Source organism: Stenella coeruleoalba (genome assembly GCF_951394435.1).
Source record: "Stenella coeruleoalba genome assembly, chromosome: 11".
Classification (NCBI taxonomy): Eukaryota; Metazoa; Chordata; class Mammalia; order Artiodactyla; family Delphinidae; genus Stenella; species Stenella coeruleoalba.
In genome coordinates, this window is record NC_137157.1 from 41,932,337 (window position 1) to 41,951,038 (window position 18,702).

Consider the following 18,702-nt stretch of genomic DNA (forward strand, 5'->3'; position numbering starts at 1 on the left):
GTCTTAACCACTGGACCACCAGAGAAGTTCCCAACTCCCACTTCTTTAACTTCGAGTTCTAGAAAACTGGTGGAGTGGGAATCCATCAATGTCCTAGAGAAGGCAATACAGGGAATTTCCTGACAGTCTAGTGGTTAGGGAAAAAAAACAAAAAAGATGGCTAAGCCAAGACACAATGTACTCAAACTATTTGAAGCCAAAGATCAAAGACAAATCTTGAAAACAAAAAGAGAAAAGCAGTATAATACATTCAGGGAAATAATGATTCTGTAATGGCCAACTTCTTATTAGAATCTGTGAAGAACTCAGGGAAATGGAACATCTCTATAGTGTTGAAAGAAAATATTCTTCAAGAATAAAGTCATTTTCAGATAAAATAAAACTAAAAGAATTTGTTGCCAGAAGAGTCATACTACAAGAAAAGCTAAATAAAGTTCTTCAAGCTAAAGGTAAATGATACTAGATAAAAACCCAGATCCTCAGAATGGACAGAAGAGTGTAAGAAATAAGTATCTAGTAAATCCAAAAGACATTTTTTCTTACTTTTTCTTCTCAATTTGTTTATAATACATATTACTGTTCAAAACAAAGAATGTTAACATTGCCTTGTGAATTTTATAGCATATGCAGATATAACTATAGCATAAAGGCTTAAAGGAGAGTGGACATACAGATTGCAAAGTTTCTACATTTTATAAAAGTGGTTAATTTAATTGTAAGTGGCGTGTGAAATTTTAAAGATAAATATTTGTAATCCCTAAAGCACTGGTCCTCAACTTTGGGGCCCAGGAGACATTTGGCAATGGCCAGAGATATTTTGGTTTTCCAGTTGGTATATCCAGTAGTTTGAGGCCAGGGATGCTGCTAAATATCCTACAATGCACAGGACAACCCACCACAACAAAGAATTATCCAGCCCAAAATAGCAGTAGCGCCACTGTTGAGAAACGCTATTTTAGAGCATGTGCGTGTGCACATGAGCATACACACATCCACACAATAATGACAAGCATAAGTAAAAAGCCAATAAGATTATTGAAATGAAATTCTAAAAAAAAATTCAAATTATTTTTTAAAGTAGCAGGAAAGCTTGATCAAGGAATAAAAATCAGAGAGGAACAATAGAAAATACACAGTAACATGGCAGATAAAAAACCCATCGTAATTATATCAGTGTTAATGGTCAAAATAATCCAATTTAAAGACAGATTGTCAGATTGACTAAAACAGCAAGGATAGATCCACTTTAAGTGTAAAGACACAAATAGGTTGAAAGTATATGGATAGAAAAAATTAAAAGCTAAACTATGTGAACATTAAGTTCAAGTATGATTGAGTGGCTATATTAATAAACTTTTAAGACAAAAAGTTTTAAAGAGATAAAAAAGGAGTAGTTCATAATGATAAAAGTTTTAGTACATCAGGAAAGCATAATAATCACAAATGTATATCAAATCATAGAACCTCAAAATACATGAAACAAAAATAGAATTAGGGGGAGAAATAGGCAATTCCAAAATCATATTTAGATTAACACTGTCTCCTCAGCAGATGATAAGACAACTAGATGAAATATAAGCAAAGACATATAGACCTGAAAAACACTATCAACACCTTACCTTAATTGATATTTCTAGAACATTACAGGCAACAGTTACAGAATACACATTGTGTTCAAGTACACATATGGTTTTTCACTGGTATAGATCACATGTTTGACCATAAAACAACTCTCCATAAACTTCAAAAGATGGAAATCATACAGAATATGTTCTGCAACCTTTATGAAATAGAATTAGAAATAAATAACAAGATATCGAGGTAAACTCCAAATATTTAGAAATTAAATAACACACTTCTAAATAATTCATGGGCCAAAGAAGAAATCACAAGAGAAATTAGAAAATATTTAAGACTAGATGATATGAAAATACAGCATATGAAAATTTGTAGGATACAGCAAAAGGGGTGCTTAGAGAGAGATTTATAACTTTAAATTAGAAAAAAAGAAAGAACCAAATCAGTGATCTAACTTTTTACCCTATGAAGTTAGAAAAAGCTAATCAAATTTCAGGTAGGTAGAAGAAAGGAAATAATAATGAGCAGACATCAGTGTAGAAAGTGGACAGACAATTGAGAAAATCAGGGAACCCAAGAGTTGCTTTTAGACTGATCAAAATAAAGAATACAAATCAGGAATAAAATGAGCAGAATCACTACGGATCCTACAGACACTGAAAAGATGATAAGGAAATATTATGGGTAATTTTATGACAATAAATTTGACAGCTTGGATGAAACAGGCAAATCCCTTAAAAAACACAAATTACCAAAACCGACCCAAGAAGAAATGTAAAATTATAATAGCCTTAAATCAGTGGAAGAAATTGAATTAGTAATTTTAAATCTTCCTTCAAAGATATAGTCCAGGGCTTCCCTGGTGACACAGTGGTTAAGAATCCACCTGCAAATGCAGGGGACACGGGTTCGGGCCCTGGTCTGGGAAGATCCCACATGCCGTGGAGCAACTAAGCCCGTGCACCACAACTACTGAGCCTGTGCTCTAGAGCCCGCGAGCCACAACTACTGAAGCCCGCGCGCCTAGAGCCCGTGCTCTGCAACAAGAGAAGCCACCGCAGTGAGAAGCCAGCGCACTGCAACAAAGGGTAGCCCCCGCTCACTGCAACTAGAGAAAGCCCACACACAACAAAGAAGACCTAATGCAGCCAAAAATAATTAATTTAAAAAAGAATTATAAAAAAGTTATGGTCCAGGCCCAGATGTTTTGAGTTCTTGTAAATATTTAAGGAAGAAATAATGCCAATTCTGTACAGCTTCTTACAGAAGATAGAAGAGGAGGAAACACTTTTCAGCTATTTTATGAGGCCAGACATTATCCCCAAACCAGACATTATCAGAAAACTGTAGATCAACATCTTTCTTGAATATACCTGCAAAAATCCTTAACAAATTAGTAACAAATCAATATATATATAAACGGTAATACACACACATAATTGGATATCTAAAAATGATATATGTCATGATCAATATATTTAAAAGATAATATATCATGATCAAGTGGGGTTTATCTCACAAATACAAGGTTGGCATATCACCTGAAAAACAATCAGTGTAATTCATATTAATAGAATAAAGGAAAATCATATCATTTTAATAGATTCAGAAAAAGCATTTGACAAAATTCAATATCCATTCATGATAAAAGCTCTCAACAAACTAGGACTAGATTAAAGGTATCTATGAAAAATAAATAGCCAACTTAATACTCTTATGTTGAAAATAGAACAATTTTTACTTAAGGTCAGGTACAAGGCAAGCATATTCACTCTCACCACTTCTGTATGAAATTCTGTTAGAAGTCCTAGCCAGTGCAGTAGACAAGTTAAAGAACAAGCATACAGATTAGAAAGGAAGAAGTTAAACCACATACATACCTGATCTATATAGAAAATCCTCTAAAATATACCACCATACTACTAGAACTAATGAGTGAATTTCGTAAGGTTGTAGGATACATGATCAAAATACAAAAATCAATTGTATTTCTATATACTAGAAATGTACACTTGCAGAATGGAATTTAAAAAACAACTCTGATTACAATAGTATCTTAAAAGTAAAATATTTAAGAGTAAATTTAATGAAAGATATATAAGACCTGTACACTGAAAACTACAAAGCATTGCTGAGGAAAATTAAAGAAGATAAGTAAATGGAGAGATATACTATGTTCATACCTTAGATTTTTCAGTATTGTTAAAGTGGCATGAAATGATGATACAATAACATGGATGAGTCTGAAAAATATTTTGCTAAGTGAAAGAAATCAGACACAATAAACTACATATTCTATGATGCCATCTATACAAAATTCTAAAATAGGCCAAACTATAGTGATAGAAACCAGACCAGTGGTTTCCTTGGGCTGGAGGAAAAGATTGACTGCCAAGGAGCAGAGATTGTGCTGGTGGAGGTTACGTGACTGGATACAATTGCTAAGACTATCAAAATGCACCATTAAAATGGGTCACTTACTATATGTAAATTATACTTCAATAAAGCTCTCAATGGGGGAAATATATATATTTATATATATATATATATATATATATATGAAAAGCTAGAAGAAAATACCATGAAATTTTATCATCAATTGCATTTTGGTGGGTTATGCATATTTTAAATTTTTTCTAAATTAGCCATAGTATTATTATATCAATTATACGTACTTAAAGCTTGGGACTTAACGAAGTAATGTGTCTTACAGATAAGAAATAATGTTTTTATTCAAAAAAGGGCATATTAAGCTATACAGTGAAATAGTGTTTTACGGCATGTTCTACATGTTTAAGATTTTTTTTAAGAGCCTCATGTAAAATAACACAACAAACATATAACGAGTACCTTTTAAAAGTACTCGTTTTGTAAGAATAGGAACATGGATCGAATATGTTTTGGGTATAAGACAACAAATATATGTTTGGACACATTGAGACTGAGACATTTTTAAGACATTCCACTGTAGGTATCTGGTAGGTGTCCTAAATATGTTTTGTTTGTTTTGAATTGGCTGAATTATTTTTGTGAAACTTAAAAAACAATATTTATTTCAGGAAACTCATTATCTGCACTATTAGAAGGAGAAGCACGGTTAACTTTCTTGAATAGAGGTGAAGATTATGCAATGACAATGCCATATGCTCATTGTAAAGGTAAATATTTTCTATACTTGAGTTAGGTTTTTTTTAAACCTTCTTTTTAAGTAAGTGTATTTGACTGTAATTTATGTTTTGAGGTTGATGGAGTCAGCCTTTTGTTTGAAAGTGTCCTTGGTTTACAGATACTTGAGATCACTGTTATCATCTGCTGAATATTTCTATGATGAATTAATTCACCACAGTAGATTTTTTGTGACACATACTTTATTTGGAAGAGGCTGATTTATAATAATGGAATTTCATTTGCCTTGTCTACGAGTTGTAAAATTTGATGAAACTGACCGCTATTTCCGAATCCTCAAAAGTGATTTTTATCTTCTTGCACCACCACCCCTTTTTAAAATTTTAATGCACTGCTTTTCATTGTAACAAGTTCTTTAAAATTTTTTCTCATCCTTGTTTGGCAGTTTGTTAAAAATTAATGTATTATGCTTTTTCCCCATTATTTAGTATACAGATAAAAGTATTAAATAATAACTATCATTTAAAACAGGCCAGGCACCCAACTATTCTGTGCACTTTACATTTATAAACTCATTTAATCATTCCAGCAGCCCTATGAAGTAGGTAATATTATCCCTGTTTTATGAACGAGGAGGATAAGGCAGAAAGAGGTTAATTTGCCTGAGATCACACAGCTCTGCAATCTGCACTGCTATGCTATATGGCATCATCTTAAACACTCAGCTTGGTCATTATCTTTACCCTTCTTTCCAACCCATTTCTTAAAAATAACTTTTTAGGGTAATTATCCTCTATTTTAGGAACTGATTCATGAAAACATAGAAATTATTTAATATGACCTCATTTCACAGATGAAAAAACCAGGAGGGTTAAGAATCTTATCTAAAGCCAGACCAGCTAGTTAGTAAGAATGCTGAGACTAAACTCTAGGCTTGTTGACTCCCATCCACTGTGCAGGACTGCCAACTTGTGACCTCAGGCTAGGTAATTCTTTGAGTTTCATGTATGGTTCTTGAAATAGACATGAAGTGAAATATCTGAAATCATGAAATGAATTGATGAGAAATATACTTTTAAATTTTAAATAATTTAGAATAAATAAAATGATATTTCATGTAGAGAGATACCTAATGTCATACCTAAATAGCAACAGGGAAAATTTTTTTTTTCATAGCAGTGTTTTTATTGCATGGAAAAAAGGAGAGATCATAACCCCTTGTGAATGAGGAAATGATTATTTTCTACCTTCGTGTATTTTCTAAGATGTGTTCTCCAAATCACTAGTCTCAAATTGTTGTATAAAATAAGAATTCCATAGCCAAATAAATATGAGAAGCATTGCATAGTCTGTTCCTCTCTTGAAAATTAACATTGTGCATTTGCATATTAAAGGCTGCCTTAAGAGTTGAGTCCAACTTGGAGGGCATTATGCTAAGTGAAATAAGTCAGAAAAAGACAAATACTGTATGATATCACTTATATTCAATACATGGAATCTAAAAAATACAATGAACTAGTGAATATAACAAAAAAAGAAGCAGATTCACAGATACAGAGAACACACTAGTGGTTGCCATTGGGGAGGGGGGTGCATTATAGGTGTGGAGGACTAGGAGGTACAAACTATTGGTAAGATAGGCTCAAGGCTCAATGATGTACTGTACAACACGGGGAATATAGCCAAGATTTTGTAATAACTGTAAATGGAGAGTAACCTTTAAAAATTATATTAAAAAATTTGAAAAAGTTTTAAATCCTATCTAAAATGTTGAGTTTAAAAATCAAATCGGAGAAAGATGTGTATAGTATGATTGTGTGCAAAATGAGCTTATGTGGTTTCTATGTATGCATAGTAAAAATATACAAACTATGGGAATGATGAACATTGGGGAAAAAAAAAAGTTTAGTCCAAGAACAGATACACACACACACACACAGCCTGTTTAACTCGTCAAACTCAGAATTTCTCCAACTGTTTTTAGTCAAGAACCAAAATACAGAGATTTTTAAATTTATCTTACTTATACAGTTGATTCTTGTTATTTGTAGTACTTATGTCCTATAAAGTCACCACAGACACTGAATTAATGAATACTAAACTGTTGCTCCTAGAGGAAACACATGGTTAGGTTCCTGTGAGCCTCTTGTCACAGCATTTTCATCAACCAATCAAAGCATAACTTTGTTTCTTTTTAAAGACACCATATTACATATATACTTTTGATTCATTAGCATTGAACTAACAGCCAACAGCACTATAACTCATGCCTGAACCAAGCTTTAACATACATATTTTCTCCATAAAGTACATCACAACCTTCTGTGCTTAGGAAAACCAGATAGCACTTATTTGGGGGCCATTGTAAATAGTAAAATCACCAACAAAAAACACAAAAATGTGGCACTAAATATACTGCAGAAAAGACACTTGTTTACTACATGAGTAATGAAGCCAGAAGTCAAGAGTCTCACCTTGTTTGACTTCAGCTTCAGTGTGCACATTGGACAACAAATATTTCACCACTCTGCACACGTCCATGAATGACTGCAAAAATGCTGTGGGTATTTATTTTGGGATTACTAATATATTTTAGTGAGAATATAAATTTGTAAATATAGACTCTGGAAATAATGTGGATCAACTGTTATCTATTCAAATCCTACAGAACCAACTTTATGTGCATATTATAGATTGTAATTGAGTAGGACAGAATCCTCTTGAATTATTTCTCTTAGAAGATTAGATTATAAAGTTCTACTTGTTATTAGCCAGTCTCTCTCTCTTTCTCTTTAACCTTTTGTCAAAATTGTTTTTTTTCTTTAGGAATTCTTTATGGCACAATGACACTGGAGCTTGGTGGAACAGTCAATATTACATGTCAAAAAACTGGATACAGTGCAATACTTGAATTCAAACTAAAGGTTAGTAGAGAATGATAGGAGGTATCATCTAATTAAAGAAGAGCTATACGATGTATATTGAACAAAGCAAGATTTAGTTTCTAATTAAAAACTAAATATAAGAGCATAGAATTCATGAAAGGGCAGCCTTGGAAGATCCAAATCAACAGAAAGCCATGATTTGTTGTTTTTAATTTTAATTAATAAAACTGTTGGCACTATAATAAGAGATTTAAGAAGAGGATGAATGGAAATTTCTTAGTAAATTGAAACATTGCTTTATAGAATACCAAAAAGTATGTACCCTCCCAAGAAAAGCATGTATCAGCTTGAGCTATGCTGTGTACACTAACAGTTTTATTATTTACTATTTCCACCTAACACTTTACTCTTAAAACTCACGAGCTTAGAAACAGCTATGTTCTGTTCCTTAGGAGTCCTGTGGGCCAGGAATTTGGACAGGGCATATTGGGGATGGCTTATCTCTGCTACATAATGGCTGAGGCAACAGTTAGGAAGACTTTCAGGCTATGAGAGACTCAACAGTTGGGGCCTGGTAACATCTGAAGGCTCATCACTTACATGTCAGATGACATGTAAGTCATCACATGTTGGGATGACTGAAAGACTAGGACTGCAGATCTGAGCACCTGTAAACATGACTTTTTCATGTGGTTTGTCTTCCTCACATCATGGGAACTTTAAGGTAGTCAGACTTCTTACTTGGCAGCTCAGGGTTCCAAGGACAAGTGTCCTGTGAGGAAGGCAGAAGCTGCATTGCTGTCCATGACCTAGACTCAGAAATCAAATTACATCATTTCCACCATTCTCTACTAGTTGAAGAATTACAAACCCACCTAAATTCAAAGGGGAGGGATGCAGACCCCACTTCTCAGTGAGAGGGTGACAGGATCTTATTGAGGAAGAACATGTGGGCTGAAGGAGGAAGAGTAGCTATAATTGAGGCCATCTTTGGAAAATTCTGTCTGCCTCAGCGTAAAAGGGAAATTTAAGACCTTTTCACAGTGTCATTGTTGATGTGGGATAGTACATTACGTTTAGATAAAAATATTTCTATGAATTATTTAATACTTATGACTAAATTGCTCCTATGTTGATATCCAGGTAATCAGCAACTTTGCTCTAATAAAAAGGATCTCTTTAAGTATTATTTGATTCAATGCCCTTTGATTTTTTTTTTCTTCTTAGCAGATTTTTTGCTTGTATGGTGATAATGATATTTGAAAATCATGAGTGAAGAGGTCTTAAGTAATTTATGACACCTTTAAAGATTAGATTGGAGCATCAAAATTTTGTCAGTGAGGAGAAACATCAGTAAGGCGATAAAGTAACTCAAAATATATTTCTTCTAATTTAATTTTCAGAAGTTTTTTTTTGATTGGATATTGTTTTATTGTTTTGTTTTTAAAGGAGGAGTTGCTATTCAATAGATGAGTTAAGTCCCTTATGTTTACTGAGTTGTTACTGCTTAAAATAGTGCAACTTGATAGAGTGCAGTCTTGAATCAAGAGAGAGAGCACAGGACACCAGTTATTTCAGTGTGATCTTTCGTAATATGTTTGTTTGGGCTTCACATAGTCTGTTTTTATCTATTTTTTCCACAGCAACAAATTTAAATTTCTTTTTATTGAACATTTCTGACTAAAATTTGAGTCAGCATTTCACCATTTGTGCCTTTAACAGCACTGTAACTATACAGTTACTTTTTGGGGTTTTTTTGGTCTACATTGTATGTAAATATAAGTTAAAAGTAAAATGTTTCTTCAACATTTTTTCTTTTAAAAGCCATTTCTAGGTAGTAGTGACTGTGTTAATCAAATATCAGGGAAACTAAAATTGGGAAAAGAAGTCCTAGCTACTTTGGAAGGACATTGGGTAAGTATTTTTATACTGTAGCTTTACAAAAAGAATTCTATTCTGTGGGAAAAAAATTAAAAATCAAATTTTATAAGTTCACTTATCCCATTTCTAAAAGCATCACTATTCAACATCAGTTTCAATTTAACAAATATTTTGGTATTGCTTTGTATCAACAGTATTTAGTTTAATGTAATATTTGGTCTTTCCAAAACTTTAAATCAGTAAAAGTAGCTAACACTTACATATCACATACTATGTACTGCATTGTTTTAAAATGTTGCTCATATTAACTCATTTAATATTTAGTATAATACCCTATGAGATGAGTATTATTATTGTCCCCATTTTACAGAGGAGGACACTGAGGCACAGAGAGTTTAAATAATTTGTTCGAAGTAGTGAAGTAAGATCTCCCCCCAAGCACTCTGGCTCCAATGCCGTGCTTTTACACACAACTGTATACTGCCTCTCACCAGGAGAGGCATTTCCAATTAGGGTTATATTTTCTTTTGAGGACCATGGAAAAGATACAGTGTTTTTTGAGAGCAATGGCTTTTATTTACTTCTCTGCTGACCTAAATTCATATTTACATAATTTTGTTAAGAGGAGCTTATTATATTAATAAAAAGGATCATATCATGCTACTGCCAAATGCACTCTCACTGTAAACACCGGTATATGCTTTTTTCTGCATTATACTCAGAAAATGATGAGAAATATGATGAGAAAATGAAGATGGACCTAGAGACTCAACTAAGAGGCTACAATGCTCTGTTATTTTTAAAATTTACTTCTATCTGAATATCATTTGGAAAAAAAGATAAAACTTTTTTAACAAATGAAATTTATAAGATTGTGCTAAGATTTTTAATGCTAAGAAAGGCTCTTAAGTTTTTCTACATATATTGAATACGTAGATGGTCTACAGCATCTCATTGTAGCTATAGCAACACTATGCTCTACTTTGACAATTTAGAGACAGTTGTTGAGGCTTTTTGCATGTAATTGTCTAAAATTTGTTTATTAAGTGAAACTTCTGAAATCTCACAAACTTCCTCTGCATTCAACCAAGTTTTTAAATGAAAAGTATTAGGTATTTAATCTTAATGTTTTTATAAGAATGACAAGAGATTTGGGGCTTTTAGAAAAGTGCTAGTTATATTTGTTTTAAAAATGTCACTGTGGGATTGTCAGGAAGAAATTATTATTATATTACTAAACTACAGAATTCCCTTTTAAATAAAGATAATTCTCTACATTAATTTTTAATTTCTTTAAATATAGGATAGTGAAGTTTTTATTACTGACAAAAAGACTGATAATTCAGAGGTTTTCTGGAATCCAACACCAGACATTAAGCAGTGGAGATTAATAAGGCACACTGTAAAATTTGAAGAGCAAGGAGATTTTGAATCAGAGAAGTAAGTATACCACTTTTCAGCTCACTTCATGAAAATCAAAGAGTATTTTTTGTAATCCCTCAACAGTATGGTCACTTTTCTGTTTTTAATTCAGCAAAATAGTTCAACATTTGTGGGATTTGACAAGATTTTGTTTTGGTGTATGTGAATGTCAAATAATTATAACACAAATCATGCTGCTCTTCTGCAGCTCTAAACTAAACTTCCTATTTTTTCCTTTCTCTTCTTATCTGCTCCAGGGCTTATTTAAAAAAAAAAGAGAGAGAGAGAAGAAGAAGAACAAAAACTTTTTTGTTTGCATAAAATGATGGGACTAATGATTCTTGGTTTTTATCTGGCAGCTGTTTTCTAATCTGGGTTAGGCATGTAGAACTTTAGGCGAAGTGGTACAAAATCTACTTCTGTTTTATTTTCTAAAATACAAAAATCACACCACTGGATGTGCAGGCTTCTAGAGGACTTATATTATTTGGGGACTAATTAAGGCCATAATTTATGTTCTTAAATCATGAAATTCTTCCTGGATCTCCTATACTTTTACACCAAAAATATTGTATACATACTGCCCAATCGTATTCTTCTATTTCTTTCCTTGTGGTAGGAGAAGGGGGTAGCTGTGTAAAAGACACTCTACTAGGTACTTTATACACATTATGCAGTTTAGTTCTCACTACATGTTTGCACAGGCATATCATTCTCTTCTCCTGAGGATTCAAGTCTACGTGCACTTTCCTTCTATGCTCAAAATTGAGGTTTTCAAAGATGGAAGGTTACGTATGCACCAGTTCTGAAAATTCTGTTTCAGCTATAACCACGTGATGCTCTCCATCCAGAGTGAAACTTTGCGAAGGCATACGACAATTTTTGAGATGTGGGTATAATTTAATGTATTTTAAAGATGAGGAAAATGAGTCTTAGACAAGATAAGTAACTTTAAGTTCACCAGCCAAGAAGTGGCAGATCTAGGATAAAACCCAAGTCTATCTGATTCCCTAGCCTTTATTCTTTGAGCCCGACATGCTATCTTCCCAGATGGGTAGAATACAGATATATTTTTAAGTATCTAGTAAAACACTAAACTTTAGTAGGGGAAAAGATTTTTGCCTCAGTATTTTTTTCTGCTAAATCAATGGTTCTCAACACTGGCTGCACATTAAAACCACCTGGGAAACATTAAAAAAAAAAAAAAAGCAATACTTGGGCCCACTCCCGGAGATTCTGATTCTTTTTAATTCCCTGACAAATCCTCCACCCAAGGTTGAGAAACATGGCAGTATACTTCTGGATCTTTGAGGCCAGTGGATCCTAAACAGTATGTACAAGAATCATCTAGGGAGCTTGTTTAAAATGTAGATTCTTGAGCCTTCATTACATTTCTACCATGTGGATCAGCACCATTCACTTCCATATGTTTAAGAACCCATGTAATAAATTTCTCTGGCCAAGAAAAAAAATTGGTCTCCACTGTCTCACTCTATTCAAGGCATCACTTTTTATATCTTGACTTGTTTCTAAGCATCCGAGCATAAGCTTTCTCAAAGCCAAAAACCCACATGGGCATCATTTTCTCTCAAGGGGAGTCAAGCCTATTCCATGCAGATTTGATTTTCTGTTGTTCTTTTCAATATTATTTTTGCACATGTATTAGACTCTGGCAGCGGGTAACTCGAGCCATAAATGCCAAAGACCAAACAGAAGCTACTCAAGAAAAGTGTGTTTTAGAAGAAGCTCAAAGACAAGCTGCCAGAGATCGGAAAACAAAAAATCAAGAGTGGACTTGCAAGTTATTTGACCTTGACTCACTCACAGGAGAATGGCATTACAGGTTTGCAGAGTAAGTAATTAAAAATTACATTACAAACAGTATCTCATAGTTTTTTGCCTTCATTTCTAGTTTTGTTTTTTTTTTTAATAACATCCTACAGCTTGGCTTGGGTTGTTATTCTTTTTAAATTTATTTATTTATTTATTTTTGCTGTGTTAGGTCTTCGTTTCTGTGCGAGGGCTTTCTCTAGTTGTGGCAAGCAGGGGCCACTCTTCATCGCGGTGCGCGGGCCTCTCACTATCGCGACCTCTCGTTGCAGAGCACAGGCCCCAGACGCGCAGGCTCAGTAGTTGTGGCTTACGGGCCCAGTTGCTCCGCGGCACGTGGGATCTTCCCAGACCAGGGCTCAAACCTGTGTCCCCTGCATTGGCAGGCGGATTCTCAACCACTGCGCCACCAGGGAAGCCTGCTAGGTTTTTTTTTATTGTTAGTATGAATAGTTTTTAAATTAAACAGTATGTGTGAGATTTTACCCTTGATGTTCCATTCATTATAAATTTGACTCCATGATAGTAGTTAGCCTATAAAATAAGCTGAGGATCAGAAGATTAGATATGACATATCTTAATCTTACAGCTAAGTTTATAATTACCAATGAAAATCTAATCGTAGAGTAGAAAGTTTTTTAAAAAGTTTCTGAGCGTTTTGCCTAGTCATTAAACAAGTGGTCTTTTCTCATTTATGTAGTACTCGACCATGGGATCCACTTAACGATATGATACAGTACGAAAAAGATGGTGTTATCCAGACCAAAGTGAAACATCGCACTCCAATGGTATGTAATAAAAAAGTAACTAGATCCTGCTCTGCATATAAATTTTTAAAATTCGTAGTATCTTTGGTTACCAACCTTTAAAATTTGGCTCCACAATTTAAAATTTCAGGTCAGAAAAATGATACAGTAGGCAGCTCCAAGCTATTTTGCCCCCAAAGAAACATAAAAAATCAAGCAGAAACTGTCATAACCAAATTTGCCTGAACTCTGGAAAACAGTCAGAGGTTTGCAGCAACTAAGTGAGAGCTGAATCAAGAATCAGGTGACTTCAGAGCAGCGAGAAGGCTTCATGGCATTTTTTACTTGCTCTTGTCCTAATGCCTCCCTGGTGCAGTGGCAGTCTTGAAGGGTCCCCACGTTCCCAGTGTGAGCCCTGGTTCCACAGGAAGTACAGTAGACCTTGTTAACAAATTGTTGTGTATGTCTTTTTTTTTTTTTTTAACATCTTTGTTGGAGTATAATTGCTTTACAATGGTGTGTTAGTTTCTGCTATATAACAGTGAATCAGCTATACATATACATACATCCCCATATCTCCTCCCTCTTGTGTCTCCCTCCCACCCTCCCTTTCCCACCCCTCCAGGTGGGCACAAAACACCGAGCTGATCTCCCTGTGCTATGCAGCTGCTTCCCATTAGCTATCTATTTTACATTTGATAGTATATATAAGTCCATGCCACTCTCTCACTTCATCCCAGCTTACCCTTCCCCCTACCCGTGTCCTCAAGTCTGTTCTGTATATCTGCGTTTTTATTCCTGTCCTGCCCCTAGGTTCTTCAGAAACTTTTTTTTTTATATTCCATATAGGTGTGTTAGCATACGGTATTTGTTTTTCTCTTTCTGACTTACTTCACTCTGTGTGACAATCTTTAGGTCCATCCACCCCACTACAAATAACTCAATTTCGTTTCTTTTTATGGCTGAGTAATATTCCATTGTATATATGTACCACATCTTCTTTATCCATTCATCTGTTGGTGGATATTTAGGTTGCTTCCATGTCCTGCCTATTGTAAATAGAGCTTCAGTGAACATTGTGGTACATGACTCTTTTTGAAGTATGGTTTTCTCAGGGTATATGCCCAGTAGTGGGATTGCTGGGTTGTATGGTAGTTCTATTTTTAGTTTTTTAAGGAACCTCCATATTGTTCTCCATAGTGGCTGTATCAATTTACATTCCCACCAACAGTGCAAGAGGGTTCCCTTTTCTCCACACCCTCTCCAGCATTTATTGTTTGTAGATTTTTTGATGATGACCATTCTGACCAGTGTGAGGTGATACCTCATTGTAGTTTTGATTTGCATTTCTCTAATGATTAGTGATGTTGAGCATCTTTTCATGTGTTTGTTGGCAATCTGTATATCTTCTTTGGAGAAATGTCTGTTTAGGTCTTCTGCCCATTTATGGATTGGGTTGTTTGTTTTTTTTGATATTGAGCTGCATGAGCTGCTTGTATATTTTGGAGATTAATCCTTTGTCAGTTGCTTTGTTTGTAAATATTTTCTCCCATTTTAAGGGTTGTCTGTTTGTCTTGTTTATGGTTTCCTTTGCTGTACAAAAGCTTTTAAGTTTCATTAGGTCCCATTTGTTTATTTTTGTTTTTATTTCCATTTCTCTAGGAGGTGGGTCAAAAAGGATCTTGCTGTGATTTATGTCATGGAGTGTTCTGCTTATGTTTTCCACTAGAGTTTTATAGTGTCTTACCTTACGTTTAGGTCTTTAATCCATTTTGAGTTTATTTTTGTGTATGGTGTTAGGGAGTGTTCTAATTTCATTCTTTTACATGTAGCTGTCCAGTTTCCCAGCACCACTTATTGAAGAGGCTGTCTTTTCTCCATTATGTACTCTTGCCTCGTTTATCAAAGATAAGGTGACCATATGTGCCTGGGTTTATCTCTGGGCTTTCTATCCTGTTCCATTGATCTGTATTTCTGGTTTTGTGCCAGTACCATATTGTCTTGATTACTGTAGCTTTGTAGTATGGTCTGAAGTCAGGGAGCCTGATTCCTCCAGCTGTGTTTTTCTTTCTCAAGATTGCTTTGGCTATTCAGGGTCTTTTGTGTTTCCATACAAATTGTGAATTTTTTTGTTCTAGTTCTGTGAAAAATGCCATTGGTAGTTTGATAGGGGTTGCCTTGAATCTGTAGATTGCTTTGGGTAGTATCGTCATTTTCACAATGTTGATTCTTCCAATCCAAGAACAAGGTATATCTCTCCATCTGTTTGTATCATCTTTAATTTCTTTCATCAGTGTCTTATAGTTTCCGCATACAAGTCTTTTGTCTCCTTAGGTAGGTTTATTCCTAGGTATTTTATTCTTTTTGTTGCAATGGTAAATGGGAGTGTTTCCTTAATTTCTTTCAGATTTTTCATCATTAGTGTATAGGAATCCAAGAGATTTCTCGGCATTAATTTTATATCCCGCTACTTTACCAAATTCATTGATTAGCTCTAGTAGTTTTCTGGTAGCGTCTTTAGGATTCTCTGTGTATAGTATCATGTCATCTGCAAACACTGAAGTTTTACTTCTTCTTTTCCTGTTTGGATTCCTTTTATTTCTTTTTCTTCTCTGATTGCTGTGGCTAAAACTTGCAAAACTATGTTGAATAATAGTGGTGAGAAGTGGACTTCCTTGTCTTGTTCCTGATCTTAGATGAAATGGTTTCAGTTTTTCACCATTGAGGACAATGTTGGCTGTGGGTTTGTCATATATGGCCTTTATTATGTTGAGGTAAGTTCCCTCTATTCCTACTTTCTGGAGGGTTTTTATCATAAATGGGTGTTGAATTTTGTTGAAAGCTTTTTCTGCATCTATTGAGATGATCATATGGTTTTTCTCCTTCAATTTGTTAATGTGGTGTATCACATTGATTGATTTGCATATATTGAAGAATCCTTGCATTCCTGGGATAAACCCCACTTGATCATGTTGTATGACCCTTATAATGTGCTGTTGGATTCTTTTTACTAGTATTTTGTTGAGGATTTTTGCATCTATGTTCATCAGTGATATTGGCCTGTAGTTTTCTTCTTTTCTGGCATCGTTGTCTGGTTTTGGTATCAGGGTGATGGTGGCCTCATAGAATGAGTTTGCAAGTGTTCCTCCCTCTGTTATATTTTGGAAGAATTTGAGAAGGATACGTGTTAGCTCTTCTCTAAATGTTTGATAGAATTGGCCTGTGAAGCCATCTGGTCCTGGGCTTTTGTTTGTTGGAAGATTTTTAATCACATTTTCAATTTCAGTGCTTATGATTGGTCTGTTTATATTTTCTGCTTCTTCCTGGTTCAATCTTGGATGGTTGTGCATGCTTAAGAATTTGTCCATTTCTTCCAGGTTGTCCATTTTATTGGCATAGAGTTGCTTCTAGTAATCTCTCAGGATCCTTTGTATTTCTGCAATGTCAGTTGTTACTTCTCCTTTTTCTTTCCTAATTCTATTGATTTGAGTCTTCTCCCTTTTTTTCTTGATGTCTCTGGCTAATGGTTTATCCATTTTGTTTATCTTCTCAAAGAACCAGCTTTTAGTTTTATTGATCTTTGCTATCATTTCCTTCATTTCTTTTTCATTTATTTGTGATCCGATCTGTATGATTTCTTTCCTTTGGCTAACTTTGGGGTTTTTTTGTTCTTCTTTCTCTAATGGCTTTATGTGTAAGGTTAGGTTGTTTATTTGAGATGTTTCTTGTTTTTTGAGGTAGGGTTGTGTTGCTATAAACTTCCCTCTAGTACTGCTTTTCTGCATCCTATAGGTTTTGGGTCATCGTGTTTTTATTGTCATTTGTTTCTAGGTATTTTTTGATTTCTTCAGTGATCTCTTGATTATTTAGTAGTGTATTGTTTAGCCTGAATATCCTTGTATTTTCTACGGATGTTTTCCTGTAATTGATATCTAGTGTCATAGTGTTGTGGTAGGAAAAGATACTTGATACGATTTCAATTTTCTTAAGTTTACCAAGGCTTGATTTGTGACCCAAGATATGATCTATGCTGGAGAATGTTCCATGAGCACTTGAGAGGAAAGTGTAATCTGCTGTTTTTGGATGGAATGTCCTATAAATATCAATTAAGTCCATCTTGTTTAATGTATCATTTAAAGCTTATGTGTCCTTATTGATTTTCATTTTGGATGATCTGTCCATTGGTGAATGTGGGGTGTTAAAGTCCCCTACTATGATTACGTTACTGTCGATTTCCCCTTTTATGGCTGTTAGCATTTGCCTAATGTATTGAGGTGCTCCTATGTTGGGTGCATAAATATTTACAGTTGTTATATCTTCTTCTTGGATTGATCTGTTGATTATTATGTAGTGTCCTTCTTTGTCTGTTATAATAGTCTTTATTTTAAAGTATTATGTTTTGCCTGATATGAGAATGGCTACTCCAGCTTTCTTTTGCTTTCTGTTTGCATGGAATATCTTTTTCCGTCCCCTCATTTTCAGTCTGTATGTGTCCCTAGGTCTGAAGTGGGTCTCTTGTAGACAGCATATATATGAGTCTTGTTTTTTTATCCATTCGTCCCATCTATGTCTTTTGGGGGGAGCATTTAATGCACTTACATTTAATGTAGTTATCGATATATGTATGTTCCTATTACCATTTTCTTTATTGTTTTGGGTCTGTTACTGTAAGTCTTTTCCTTCTCTTGTGTTTCCTGCCTAGAGAAGTTCCTTTAGCATTCGTTATAGAGCTGGTTTGGTGGTGCTGAGTTTTCTTAGCTTTTGCTTGTCTGTAAAGCTTTTAATTTCTCCGTCAAATCTGAATGAGATACTTGCTGGGTAAAGTAATCTTGGTTGTTAAGTTTTTCCCTTTCATCACTTTAAACATGTCCTGCCACTCCCTTCTGGCTTGTAGAGTTTCTGCTGAGAAATCAGCTGTTAATCTTATGGGGATACCCTTGTTTGTTATTTGTTGCTTTTCCCTTGCTGCTTTCAATAGTTTTTCTTTGTATTTAATTTTTGATAGTTTGATTATTAGGTGTCTTGGCCTGTTTCTCCTTGCATTTATCCTGTATGGGACTCTCTGTGCTTTCTGGACTTGAATGATTGTTTCCTTACCCATATTAGGGAAGTTTTCAACTACAATTTCTTCAAATATTTTCTCAGTCCCTTTTTTTTCTCTTCTTCTGGGACCCCTATAGTTCGAATGTTGGTGCGTTTAATGTTGTCCCAGAGGTCTCTGAGATTGTCCTCAA

The 18,702-nt window shown here is 34.5% G+C and overlaps 1 protein-coding gene across 5 annotated transcripts in view; it reads left to right on the forward strand.

Annotated features, from left to right (window-relative positions):
* The window catches only part of OSBPL8 (oxysterol binding protein like 8), a 193,730-nt gene that overhangs the window by 159,511 nt on the left and 15,517 nt on the right, over positions 1-18,702 (forward strand). For all 5 annotated transcript variants that reach the window (XM_079937597.1, XM_079937598.1, XM_079937599.1 and 2 more), the window contains 6 exons: positions 4,638-4,736; positions 7,531-7,628; positions 9,414-9,503; positions 10,774-10,910; positions 12,559-12,744; positions 13,423-13,510. In XM_079937597.1, the coding sequence (XP_079793723.1) occupies positions 4,638-4,736; positions 7,531-7,628; positions 9,414-9,503; positions 10,774-10,910; positions 12,559-12,744; positions 13,423-13,510 (698 nt within the window). The remainder of the gene's footprint in view (positions 1-4,637; positions 4,737-7,530; positions 7,629-9,413; positions 9,504-10,773; positions 10,911-12,558; positions 12,745-13,422; positions 13,511-18,702) is intronic.